The sequence below is a fragment of the Jaculus jaculus genome, chromosome 12, assembly GCF_020740685.1.
Source record: "Jaculus jaculus isolate mJacJac1 chromosome 12, mJacJac1.mat.Y.cur, whole genome shotgun sequence".
NCBI lineage: Eukaryota > Metazoa > Chordata > Mammalia > Rodentia > Dipodidae > Jaculus > Jaculus jaculus.
In genome coordinates, this window is record NC_059113.1 from 108,469,797 (window position 1) to 108,482,821 (window position 13,025).

Below are 13,025 nucleotides of genomic sequence, written 5' to 3' on the forward strand. Positions count from 1 at the left end.
AGGAAAAAGGGAACACCAGGGCCTCCTGCCACTGCAAGTGAACTCCAGATACACGCACGCCTTTGTGCATATGGTTTTACGTGGAAGTTGAGGAATTGAACCCAGGCCATCAGGCTTTGATTTGAAAGCAGATGCCTTTAACCACCACTAAACCATCTCTCCAGCCCCAAATGATACTTTGTGATGGTGAGATTTAGTTGAAGATGCCAGAACATCTGCAAGTACTAATTGGGTAAATTATTTGTCCCATTTGAGCATCTTAGATGTCATGCATTGCTGCTGGTTGAGGCCCTTGGGGGCAGGTGCATGATCAGCTGAAATGTGTACTCAGCTAAGAGCAGCACCCTTGGTCGGTCAGAAGCTGTAGTAAATGGGCCTGGTTTTGGTTTCTGCTGTTTGTTTGTTTGTATGAGGGAGCGTGCTCATGCATACTCAGGCAAGCCAGAGCCTCTTGCCACTGTAAACAAAGTAGGTGCATGCATCACTTTGTGCATCTGGCTATACCTGAGTAGTGGGGAATCAAACCTGGGCCCACAGGCTTTACAAACAAGCACTTTCAACTGCTAAACCATCTCCCAGTCCCTGGCATCTGTTTTTTTCTTTTTCATAAATTTTTAAATATTTATTTGCATGCAGACAGAGAAAGAAAGATAGAATGGGCACACCAGAGCCTCTAGCCACTGAAAATGAACTCCAGATTCATGCACCACTTTGTGCATATGGCTTTACATGGACACCAGGGAATCAAACCAGGGTCATTAGGCTTTGCAGGTGAACACCTTTACCACTAAGCCATCTCTCCAGCCCTGTCAAGAGTTTTTGGTTTAAACTTATTTTGTTCATGTTATATGGGATACTTTTATTCAAGTTTATGAAAAGTATGGATAAGCCATGACTAAGGACTGTCTCAAACTATTACAGAAACTCAATTCTTGGCTGGGTGTAGTGGTGCACACTTTTAATCCCAGCACTCAGGAGGCAGAGACAAGAGAATCACTGTGAGTTTGAGGTCATCCTAAGACTACATAGTAAATTTCAGGTCAGCCTTGGCTAGAGTGAGACCCTGTCTCAAAATAAAATGATGAGAGAGAGAAGAAAAACTAAGTTCTGTAATTCTGACACTCTAAACTGTCCTATCCTCGAGTCTTTCAGAGTGCAGTGTCACACAGCTCTCCACTGGAACGTGGCTCCTTTGTTCTACAGACATACTACCCAAGCATGTGATTTTAAAATTTGTTAAGTTCTAAGATTGTGATTAATAATTTAGGGAGTGAATACTTTTGGAAATCATTCTAAACTTTGAGAAGAAAGAGGCATTTCCACAGTATAGGGAAATAAACTTTACACCCCAACTCTGATAGGCCCAGTCAAGATACAGTAGACATATAAAAGCAGGAGCTGAAAAAGAAACGTTTTGTGTTTATTAGGCACCAAGCCGTCTAAAACCAAGTAATTCTGCTCTTCCCTTCACTCTTTCTGACATTGCCAATTTCATTTTCACAGGATCTGGTGAAAAGCCATCTGATGTATGCAGTAAGAGAAGAAGTGGAAGTTCTAAAGGAACAAATAAAAGAATTAGTTGAAAGAAACTCTTTACTTGAACGAGAAAATGCACTGTTAAAATCTCTATCAAACAATGATCAGTTATCCCAACTCCCCGCCCCGCAGGCCAATCCTGGTAGCACTTCTCAGCAGCAGGCAGTGGGAGCCCAGCCTCCCCAGCCGGCCCAGCCTCCACAGCAGCCGCACGTCTCCTCAGCATGAGCTTTCTGAGCCTCAAGAACGACGACAGAGAGCAGTCTTTCTTCCTCGTGTGCCGCTGCTGTTCTTTCCACTCAACGAAAGCAAGTAGCCATGCTTCGGCTGTGTGTCTGGCCTTTTCAGTATTAGACAATCATTCTACAAGAGCTTTTCCTCTCTAAGATGTCCTGCCGCACTGTTGATGTCCACATCTCTGTCATCAGTCCACAAGGAGAGTGATAGATGGGGTTCTCGAAGCAAGAAAAGTTAGCTTTCACCCGGTGTGCATGAGTGGGGTCTTAAGAGTTTCATGGCTCTGTGTTTCCTGTTACCCATGGATTGACCCTGAGCCTTCCCAGCACATTATAACAACAGTTCATCTAAAGAGCCACTTTCAATATCAGTAACATTTGCCTATGTAAGTTTTCATTTATTTGTGTTTTATTTATTACAGGGCTGCTATTTTCATAATGTACATGAACAATGTCACAGAACTTTTTTAATTTTTTTGAATAATTATAAGTATCAGTAAAGGAATTGAAAGACAGGATTACACTTAATAAAACGTTTAGGCAATAATTGAACAAAAGAATCCTGGCGCATTTCTAACACTAATGGCAATTTACCGTTGGTATTTATTTCAGTAGCGAAGACCCAGCTTGAATGTAAATGTTGTATAGTGTAAGTATGAAGAGCATAGTGCAGCTGTACAGGCAGTCTCCAGTTATTGTGATTCAAGAAATAATTGGGCTATTTTCATGAAGAAACTGTTCATTTGTTTCTGCTTTCTAACAAATGCCACGATTCCTCTGTCTCCACGTTTCCTCTGACTTTTCTTTTCTGGGTGGGAATAAAAAGCTGTGAAGTTGTTCAACCTACTTTGTAACCAAAGACGCAAAGCTGTGTAATGGAGTTTTGTTTTGTTTTATAATGCACATTCTTTATGTATTTTTATTTAGTGTTTTCTCGGTCACAATTTTCTTTGCTGTCTGGCATGATCTGCATGACCTCTGCTCTAAACCACTTTCGTACCTCATGTTTTTATCCAGCACTCTTACTGTACTATGTACTAGTCTGTGAACAACGTCAAATGAAAAAGAACGAACAGGTCATATGGGGAGCTGAGCTAGTGTGCGGAACACTAGTTGTACAAAAACAAAAATGAAGTGAGCCATCTTTTGTTCATTTAAAATGGTGTTTTGAATTTCATATGCAGAAAACGTTTTGTTACATTGCAGAATTTAATGTATTTAATAAATGCAACATGCAGATTAAGTGCAGTGTATACTGAGTATTTAAATTAAAATGTACATTTCATAAATACAGTTTCAAGAGAAAGCATCATTTTGTGTATACTAACACATTAAGTGTATGTCAGAAATTGATGTATAAATATATATTTTAACACATTTTCTGAAATTAAACTGCAGTTTTGTTGAAATATTTGGCTCTATATGTGTTCAAAACTTGACTAGATTTGTATTTTCACCGTTAAAAATATTCCTTAAATGAAAACCTATGCTATTGATGACAATGATAGTCCTTAAATTTTCAGTCAAGTAACTTCAAGAATGCAAGAATGATGAGCAATATTTGTACTCAATATTCATATTGTTAATTATATAAATAGAAAATCCTTGTCTACCAAAACTTTTACTTGAATTCAGAAAGGTGCCTGTAGAAACTAACATTTACTGTGTCTATAGCCTGACTCCAAACCTGGAGTTAATGAGAGACAGTGACTGGACCTCCGTGTGGTCTGGTAGCTGCAGCTGAGGAGCCACAAAGGGGACGGAGTTTGAGGGCTGGGATGTCCTGGTCCTTGATGTGCGCAGGAAGTGCTGGTCGGCATGCGGTGTTGTGTGTTAGTAATGTCAGTGATGCGCAGAGGCACTAAATGATTACTGTCGAGCCTGGAGTGTGTAACCCCAAGGATGTGGAGTGAGGTTCTAAGCAGAGCCAGGGTAGACTGGGAAACCACTGTTGGAATGCTAACCAAAAGACCTGGTGGGTGTGCCATGCCCTTGCTATTTCTTCTCCACACAGTTAATCCAGGCAAAGAAAACCCATGTGAGAAGAGGCTGGAATAGTCCAGTGGTAGATCCTTCCCCAGCCTGGGGTACACAAGGCCTGCTGATGGTACCTGGCACTGTTAGAGTAAGGGGGGGTGATTTTTGTGAAGAAATAAAGTATAATAGTAGTCACCATGGAAATGATTAAAGCTTAAAATAACAGCAATTAGTAGCAATTGCTACTAATTCAAAAAATAGAAAATGGTTAACGGGAGAAATGAAATTGTTTTTTTAAAAGTTCAACCTCTAGTAGTAACGTAAGAAATGCAGATTACTGTTTTAGTGAATATTACATCTCTTACATAGCAGGGCTTAATGTCATATAAGGCAGGCTTTCCTGTGTTCTCCAGAATGTAATTGGGCAAATATGTATTGAGAGCTTTAAATATTAATAAACTTCAGTTTAATGACATACTCAATTCATAGTGCAGTGTTAAAGTGCAAAACTGCCTGTCCTGTACTTATCCACGCCTCTCCCTAGAACTCATAATTATCTTAACCCCTCTATTTTGTCCCACTCCTTGGTGGGGGGGGGGGCAACAAAAAAACGTTGTGGAATGAAGTCTACATCTAACAAACCATGAAGTATACTCTAGACTCCCAAGTCAGAAACAAACTTTAATGTGGTAGAGATGATGTGTGTATTTAGAAATGTTAAACACTCCCTTTAATTTGTTAAGAACCTTAATTTGGTTTTACCATGGTGTCTCTTGTTCCAAATAACTAAAATATTAGCTAATTGAAAGTCTATTTGGAGGTCATGGTCATCTGCCTTTAATTTTTCTCAGTCTGATGCTTGCAGACAGGTGCTACACAAGCTTTCTGTTGATTTAGAGCCAGAACACAGATGAGAACATTTTCTGATAGGGTAAATGTACAATTTACACTTAACTTTGTCCAAAGGAAATAGTTTTAAGTAGTTCCAATGTAACCTTAACCTTCCTAGCACACAGTAAAGCAAAAAAAAAAAAAAAAAACCAGCAGGAGTGAGGTTCGAGTATTCCTCTAGGTGAAGCTCTGTGACCAGTGTGTCAGGCCCTTTCTGTCATGACTCAGTTTGCTTCAATAATCCTTTTTCAAAGAAGGCCCAGCCCTGAAGATTGACAATTCAACTGAGGCTATAACAAGCCAACCAATATGAGGCAACAATAACAAAAAACTTAGAATCAAGGGTGACTATTAGGTGTCTAGAAAGGTGGCACCTGAATGTTGAAGGTCACAAAAACCAAGGTCATTCCACACTCAAGGAAAACGCTCCAAAGTCTAAAGGCATTAAGTCTTCAGTGACTACCCTGCCAACCTTGGTACTTAGCGAGTATTAAGAAAGTAAGGATTTAATGGCAGGTGGGATGTAGACCCGGGGGGTGGTGAAGCAGTAGTGTAGAAAGATGGTTTTAAGGGGAGGGGCAGAGTTCATAGATAAACTGAAGGTTGTGAGGTGTGTGTTGGACCTGCCTTTGCTGTTTGTGAGCCTCTACTCAGCCCCTTCAAGGAAGCCTGCTCCTACTTGAGATTTCGTTCCAGTCTTGGGTTCAGTACCCACAAATTAAGACTCACGCCTTTGTTTCCTGTTCAAGGAATTCCAAGAATTAAACAAAAGGAGGGACAAGCTCTTGGTCACTTTGCCTCCATATACTCCCAAGGTGAACAAGCTTAGTCCTTTGTGGCCATTATATTTGGATTAGCATAGTTCACACCTCCCCAGCCCCTCCTCCAGGAAGGGATGATACTGGCTCGGACCCCACTGAGGTCCCCCAAGTCGAGCAGGCTCCTGGTTCTGAGCTTCCCCTGCATGCTCTGTGGGCGCATTCTGCTTGCACAGCCCGGACTCGTCTCTGCTTGGAGATTCCTAACAAGTGCTGTCTGCATTTTATAGCAGTGCTGCTCATGTGTTATTTTCTCTTGTATGTGTGCACCAGGCCCTGCCTTTTGGACCTTCTAGATAGTACCTCTCTGTCCTTACTTCTGTACGCAGACTTTCCATACTGAGCTCTGTTCCTTAAATGCAAATGTTCCCTTTGAAGACAGGGTTGGTCCAAGTGCTTCCGACTGTCTGTGATTGGTCTGACATGCGGTGTTGTATACAAAGCAAGTTAACTTTATAGACGTGTATTTTCTTTTTAATGGAGTTGTCATAGTCAACCTTTCGAATTGGTGATGGCAAAGCCCCTGATCTTAGTGCTGGCTCCACCCACCTGCTCCCCAGCATGGTCGACAGAAGCTGGACAGCGAGCTAGCTTCTCCTGCCCAGGAAACTGATTGGTGAGGCAGCCTTTTCCCAAAGTACCCAAGTTTACAGATAAGGCATTGCCCACAGAAGACAGTTCTACCACTTCAAAAGAGGAAAGGGCAAGATGTGCTAACAGAAAACCAGCTGAATTTTAATACCAGGCAAAAGTGTGCCACAGCTTTCCCAGGAAGAAATTGGAGGTCACTTTGTTTCCGACCTTTTGTACACTTGCATTATTTCCATATGACTACTGTAAGTACTCTTGTCTGTTCACAGTCCAAAGTTTTCCAAGTCCCAGCTTCTGCTATCATTTCGCAAGCAAGCAACACATCTATACCGAGATCAAACCTGAAGAAGTGTACTGGGCCACAGAGAAACATTTTTCCCACGCTTGGTTGCGATGCTAAGGTCTTGTTCTAGCTTCCCTACTCAAACAAAGCAAGTAAACGTACCACTTCACAGTAGCCATGGTAGACAGACAACAGTATGTGACGGCTCAGTGGTTAAAGTGGTCACTTTCAAAGCCTGACAGCCTGGGTTCAATTCCACAGTACACACGTAAAGCCCGGTGCACGGTGATGTGTGCCTCTGGAGTTAGTTTGCAGTAGCGGGAGGCCCTGCCGTGCTGTGTTCTCTCTCTCTCTCCGCCCCCCTCTCTCTCTCCACATAAATTTTTAAAAAGTAGGCATAACTTAATAAAGTACCCAAATAAATTTTGGAGACAGTTTGGGCTTTTATTTTTTAGAAACATGTTAAAATGAAATTCCTTTCTTCCTCCATTTAGGTACTGCTCTTAGACTAGATGTTTGAGGACAGAAAAGTGTATAAAGGACAAGATCTGTGTTCCCTGGGAGCACATGTGATAGTAAACTCAAGTACCACAATGCTTGTTCAGAACAGATGTCAGAGTTAGCAGACCTCAAATCATTTGTTATATGAAAGGTTCCTAAAAAGTAATGATACTGCTATGTCATGTGACATGTAACTTTCAATCACCAAAAAGATTTAATGTCAAACTTCTGGAAAGAGGGGGACTGGTGAAAACCCTCCCATCTCTACACTGAACCTATAAAGTGCTCCCTAAACAAAACTAACCTGACAGAGAAGTTTACACAGTTTTAAATACTCTGTTTGTAGATGATGGCACTAACTTGAACCTAACACAGCTAGGTTAGGATGTATGTGCCGTGAATTCTAGTCTCTCAAAAACAACACACGTCTTGGCTGACAAAATCAGCTACTATTCAGTGAATGAAGTTTAGAATAACTCAGGTACCTGATGCCAAAAACAAACCTCTAACAGAACTGAGAATCTGGAGGGAAATACAAATACATATGTCAAGGAAGTGGTTGAAGTGGCATTCCAAATCAGCAGGAAAAGAATGAATTAGTCAGCAAATAGGATTAAGACAACATAGCCATTGGGGAAGGAGTTAATTTAGATTTTTTCACAAAAAATAAAAAATTCCAGCTTGACTAGAAGTGTTGAAGTTCAAAGCCTTGGAAATGCACCTAAGTAGGCATAGTTTTACCAATGGGTTATAAGAGATGTTCCACCTCAGCAAAGTAAGGAAAACTCATGTGAAAATTCAAGAAACTCTCATATCCAGATGGCAAATATCAAATATATGTAAAGAGCTAATGAGTGTAGAAAAGCAAGAATCTGAAAGATAATTGTGCAATAGCCACTGAAATTTAAGATACACATAGTCTGCGACTCAGTACTTCCATTATTAAAATACACCCTAAGGAAACACAGATGGGTTCACAAGGCAGCTTTACAAAACCTTTGCTTGCAATAGTATGAAATTGGAAAAATTAGAATGTCATCAAGACAACAGAATGTGTTATAAAATAGTAAGATTCAGTGAAAAAATGCAAATCCCACATGTGCTGACATAGGTCCCTAAGATGCAACCTTAGGGGAAAATTGAAGGGAAATCAAAGTGTGCAATAGATGTGATATTGTTGATGTAAAAAACATGACCCCCACATCCACACACACAATACTGTATAGTGTACTTCTGCAAGTGCTTTTCTGTGTACCATATAAATATATAGAGAAGCCTTTGAAGGATGTTAACTGTAGTTTGGAGACATGCATTAGCTTACACTGTAATATTTGATGTTTCTGAATATGCATTTATGTATGGTTTGTGTAATGACAAATGAATAAATTAGAAATAAAATAGAAGGTGTTTTCTTCTTGTCCTCTCTCCCCCGGTGCCCTGGGTCTCATCATCTTCAAGCTTCTCCCCATTCCAGAAGTATTTTTCCAGCTTTTCCTTTCTTCTATGTCACAGGTTCAACAACAAATGATGAATCACTAACTTTCTTCCCCTAACTGAAAACATGTTGTCTCAGCTTGCTTTTCAGCCCCCTTTTCCATTCCACTTTCTCTCTCTGCTCCTGGCAACACGGACTGCCTTTGTCTCCAGTGTACCACTGACCTGTTCTCGCCCAAGCCACAAGGATCTCTCAGTTCAGTCCCATACCTGTAGTGCTTACTGAACTCTGGTGCCTAATTTCTGTTTCTTATGACTTAATTGGCACAGGATACAGTTTTCTATTCACTTTTTTTTCTTCTCTCCTTACTTGCTCTACTTGCTCCTTTATTTTTAATACTTTTTTATAGTTTTTATTTATTTACTTGAAAGAAAAGAGGCAGAGAGAAAGGGAGAGAGACAATGGGTGTGTCAGGGCCTCCAGCCACTCCAAATGAACTCCAGATGCATGCGTCCTCTTGTGCATCTGGCTTACATGGGTTCTGGGGAATCAAACTGAGGTCCTTTGGCTTTGCAGGCAAGTGCCTTAACTGCTATGCCATCTCTCCAGCTCTGCTCCTTTATTTTTAGGAATTTCTTTTAAAAAGCATATAGTTGAATTATTTTTTTTTTATTTGCATGTGTATGTGTGGGTCTCTTGTCACTGCAAACAAACACCAGATGTATGCACCATGTATTGCATCTGAGTTTATGTGGGTGTTGAGAGATTGAACCCAGGTGAACAGGCTTTGCAAACAAGAGCCTTTAACTGCTAAGCTGTGTCCCCAGCCCAAGTATTTATCTTGGTTTTTCAAGATAGGGTCTCACTATAGCCCTAGATGACCTGGAATTCACTATGTAGTCCCAGGCTGACCTCAAACTCACAGCAGTCCTCCTGACTGCTGTGTCAGGGCTAGAGAGATGGTTTAATGGTTAAGAGGCTTGCCAGCAAAGCCTAAAAGACCCAGGTTTGATTCCCCAGAACCTATGTGAAGCCTGATGCACAAAATGGCACATGCATCTGGAGTTCATTTGCAGTGGCTAGAGGCCCTGACATGCCCATTCTCTCCCCCACCCTAGCTCTTTCCCTCTCTCTAATAAATAAGTAAATAATTTTGTTCTGTTTTGTTTTTCGAGGTAAGGTTTCACTCTAGTCCAGGCCAACCTAAAATTCACTGTTATCTCAGGGTGGACTCGAACCCCCTGGTGATCCTCCTACCTCTGCCTCCCAAGTGCTGGGATTAAAGGTGTGCACCACCACGCCCGGCTTAAATAAAATATTTTTAAAAACATGTGTCACCACACCCACCCTTAACTTTTAAAAAAAAATTTTGTTGTTTATTTTTATTTATGTATTTGGTTTTTCAAGGTAGGATCTTACTCCAGCCCAGGCTGACCTGGAATTCACTATGGAGTCTCAGGTTGGCCTCGAACTCATGGCAGTCCTCCTACCTCTGCCTCCCGAGCGCTGGGATTAAAGGCGTGCGCCACCTCGCCCAGCTATTTTTATTTATTTGAGAGCGACAGACAGAGAAAGAAGCAGAGAGAGAGAGAGAGAGAGAATGGGCACACCAGGGCCTCCAGCCACTGCAAACGAACTCCAGACACATGCGCCCCCTTGTGCATCTGGCTAATATGGGTCCTGGGGAATCAAGCCTCGAACCAGGGTCCTTAGGCTTCACAGGCAAGCGCTTAACCACTAAGCCATCTCTCCAGCCCCACCCTTAACTTTTAACACTTATCTTTAAAAAAAAAATTATATTTATTTATTTGCAAGCAGAGATAGAGAGAGAATGGGTATGCCAGGGCCTCTAGCTACTGTAAACAAACTCCAGATGCATGTGTCACTTTATGCATCTGGCTTTATGCGGGTACTGGGGAATTGAACCTGGGTTCTTAGTTTTAAGGCAACTTAACAACTAAACCATCTCTCCAGCCTAACTCTTTATTTTTGGTTTTTTGAGGTAGGGTCTCACTCTAGCCCAGGCTGACCCGGAATTTACTATATAGTCTCAGGGTGGCCTCAAACTCATGGTGATCCTCCTATATCTGCCTCTCAAGTGCTGGCATTAAAGGCGTGCGCCACCACACCTAGCTGTCACAGTTTTTTATAATGTGATTTTTGAATCTGGATAAGTATGATCCATTGCAATAGTTGACATGCCTTTAAGTATCTTTTTTTAACCTATCGGCTCCATGCTTCCCTTTGTCCCCTCCCTCCACCAGCTTGAAATTACCGAACAATTTGTGTCGTTTGTCCCATAGCTTTTCTTTTCTCTTTAAATATTTTTATTTATTCATTTGAGAAAGAGAGAAAGAAAATGGTTGCACCAGGGCCTCTAGGCAGTGTTAACAAATTCCAGATGCGTATGTCACCATGCACATCTGACTTCTGTGGGTTCTGGAGAGTTGAACCTGGGTTCTTAGGCTATGCAGTCAAGTGCCTTAAGTACTAAGCCATCTTTCCACTCCCCCATAGCTTTTCTTGAAGCCTGAGTTTTCTGGTTGCCTTCCTGTGGAATCTTCTGTCCCATGTATTTCCTGTGAATGCTTTGCCAAGATTCATTCAAAAGTGGTGCTTGGCCACAAATGGTGCTGCACGTCTTTAATCCCTGCACTCAGGAGGCAGAAGTAGGAGGATCACTGTGAGTTCGAGGCCAGCCTGGGACAACAGAGACACCTTTAAGCCCAGCATTCGGGAGGCCACCCTGAGACTCCATAGTGAATTCCAGGTCAGCGTGAGCTAGAGTGAGACCCTACCCAGAAAAATCAAAAAAATTAAAAAACAACTAGATAGGGGTTGTGGGTGGCTAGAGAGATGGTTTAGTGACTAAGGTGCATGCCGGTGAAGTTTGAGGACCCAGGTCCCAGTAAGTGAGATGCACAAGCTGGAGCATGCATCCGAAGTTGTTTGCAGTGGCTAGAGGCCCTGGTGCACCCATTCTCACTCTCCTTGCTCTTTCTCTCCTTCTATCTGTCCCAAATAAAAATAAATAAAGGGCTGGAGAGATAACTTAGTGGTTAAGGCACTTGCCTGTGAAGCCTAAGGACCCAGGTTTGATTCTCCAGGTCCCACGTAAGCCAGATGCACATGGTGACGCATGCATCTGGAGTTGGTTTGCAGTGGCTAGAGGTCCTGGCACACTCATTCTCTCTCTCTTTCTCTCCCTCTTTCTGTCTCTAATAAATAAAGATAAATAAATAATAGCCAGACATGGTGGCGCACACCTTTAATACCAGCACTTGGGAGGCAGAGGTAGGAGGATTGCTGTGAGTTCGATGTCACCCTGAGACATAGTGAATTCCAGGTCAGCCTGAGCTAGAGTGAGACCCTAGTCCGAAAAAAAAACAATAAATAAATAAACATACAAATGAATAAAAAGAATCCAGATGGTTGGCACGGGACCCTAGGGGTTGTGCCCCTACCATCCACTTCTCTCCAGCCATCCCTTACTTGCTTTTTTCATCTCTCTCCTGATCCTGTCCCACCCCTGGCATCCTGTTCTTGCTAAAACACTCACAGAGGAAAATTGGGAGAAACCGGTTCCTTCCCAGCAACAGCAGTCTCTCACAACATGGGACCCTTGCCTATGGCTCACTGGAGAGACTGAGCGAGTGGAGACTTGGCAGTGGTTCTGGAAGCTTGGCCAGCCCCATGCTTCCAGGGACCTCAAGTTCCACACCTCAGAGTTGGGCCTTTTACTGACTTAAGCTTCCCGAACCAAACCGGTCCTAGCTCAGCATTAGGCAAGGGTTCTGATGATGGCTGAGTCACTTGGGAAGGAACCTTTTCCAGAGGGTTTCCCTTCTCAGATCATCACGCCCCAGGGCAAAGATTGCTTCAAACAAGCCGCTACTGCTGGGGGCTTTGAACTTTCAGCCCAGGGATGGGGAGGCCCGGGAGCAAGAGGAAAAATGGCATCAGGGTCACAGAACTACGGGGATTGATTTTTACAAATATTTTTACAAAATAGCTTTATGTATTTATTGAGACTGTGGGTGTGCCCAGGTCTGTTGCCACTGCAAACAAATCCAGATACATGCTCCACTCTGCATGTGGTCTTGTGTGGGCTCAGTTACCTTCCCCTTGCTGGGACACCCAACCAGAAGCAGCTAATAAAAGGAAAGTTTTTCTTTTTTCTTCTTTTTTTTTTAAAGAGAGAGAGAAAGAGAAAGGGAGAGCGAGTGGGCACACCATGGTCTCCAGCCACTGCAAAAGAGCTCTGGGTCCTTTGGCTTTGCAGGCAAGTGCCTTAGCAGCTAAGCCATCTCTCCAGCCCTTGAGTCTGTGTCTCATAGGAGCCATGTGGAACAAACAAAATCGGGGCAGTGGGGGATAACCACCCTCCTGCTAAGGAAGGCAGTCCATTCTCCAACCAGGCAGGCTCCAGTCAGTCTGCTGAAGGCCGTTCATTTGTTAGAAATGTGGTTTTTCAGCCAGGCGTGCAGTAGTGATCCCAACACTTGGGAGACAGAGGTAGTAGGATTGCTGTGAGTTCGAGGCCAGCCTGGAACTACAGAGTGACTTCCATATCAGCCTGGGCTAAAGTGAGACCCTACCTTGCAGGAAAAAGAAAAGGAAAGAAAGAAAGAGCCAGGTGCCGTGGTGCACACCTTTAGTCCCAGCACTTGGGAGGCAGAGATAGGAGGATCACCGTGGTTTGAAGTCAGTCTGAGAGTACATGGTGAATTCCAGGTCAGCCTGAGATAGAGTGAGAC

General features: G+C 42.7%; 1 protein-coding gene across 2 annotated transcripts in view; it reads left to right on the plus strand.

Annotated features, from left to right (window-relative positions):
• The window catches only part of Tsc22d2 (TSC22 domain family member 2), a 59,992-nt gene extending 55,203 nt beyond the window's left edge, over nucleotides 1–4,789 (plus strand). For both annotated transcript variants that reach the window (XM_045130744.1, XM_045130745.1), the window contains one exon: nucleotides 1,504–4,789. In XM_045130744.1, coding sequence (XP_044986679.1) covers nucleotides 1,504–1,764 — 261 coding nt within the window. In that variant the 3' untranslated portion in view covers nucleotides 1,765–4,789. The remainder of the gene's footprint in view (nucleotides 1–1,503) is intronic.
• The last annotated feature ends 8,236 nt before the right edge of the window (nucleotides 4,790–13,025 follow it).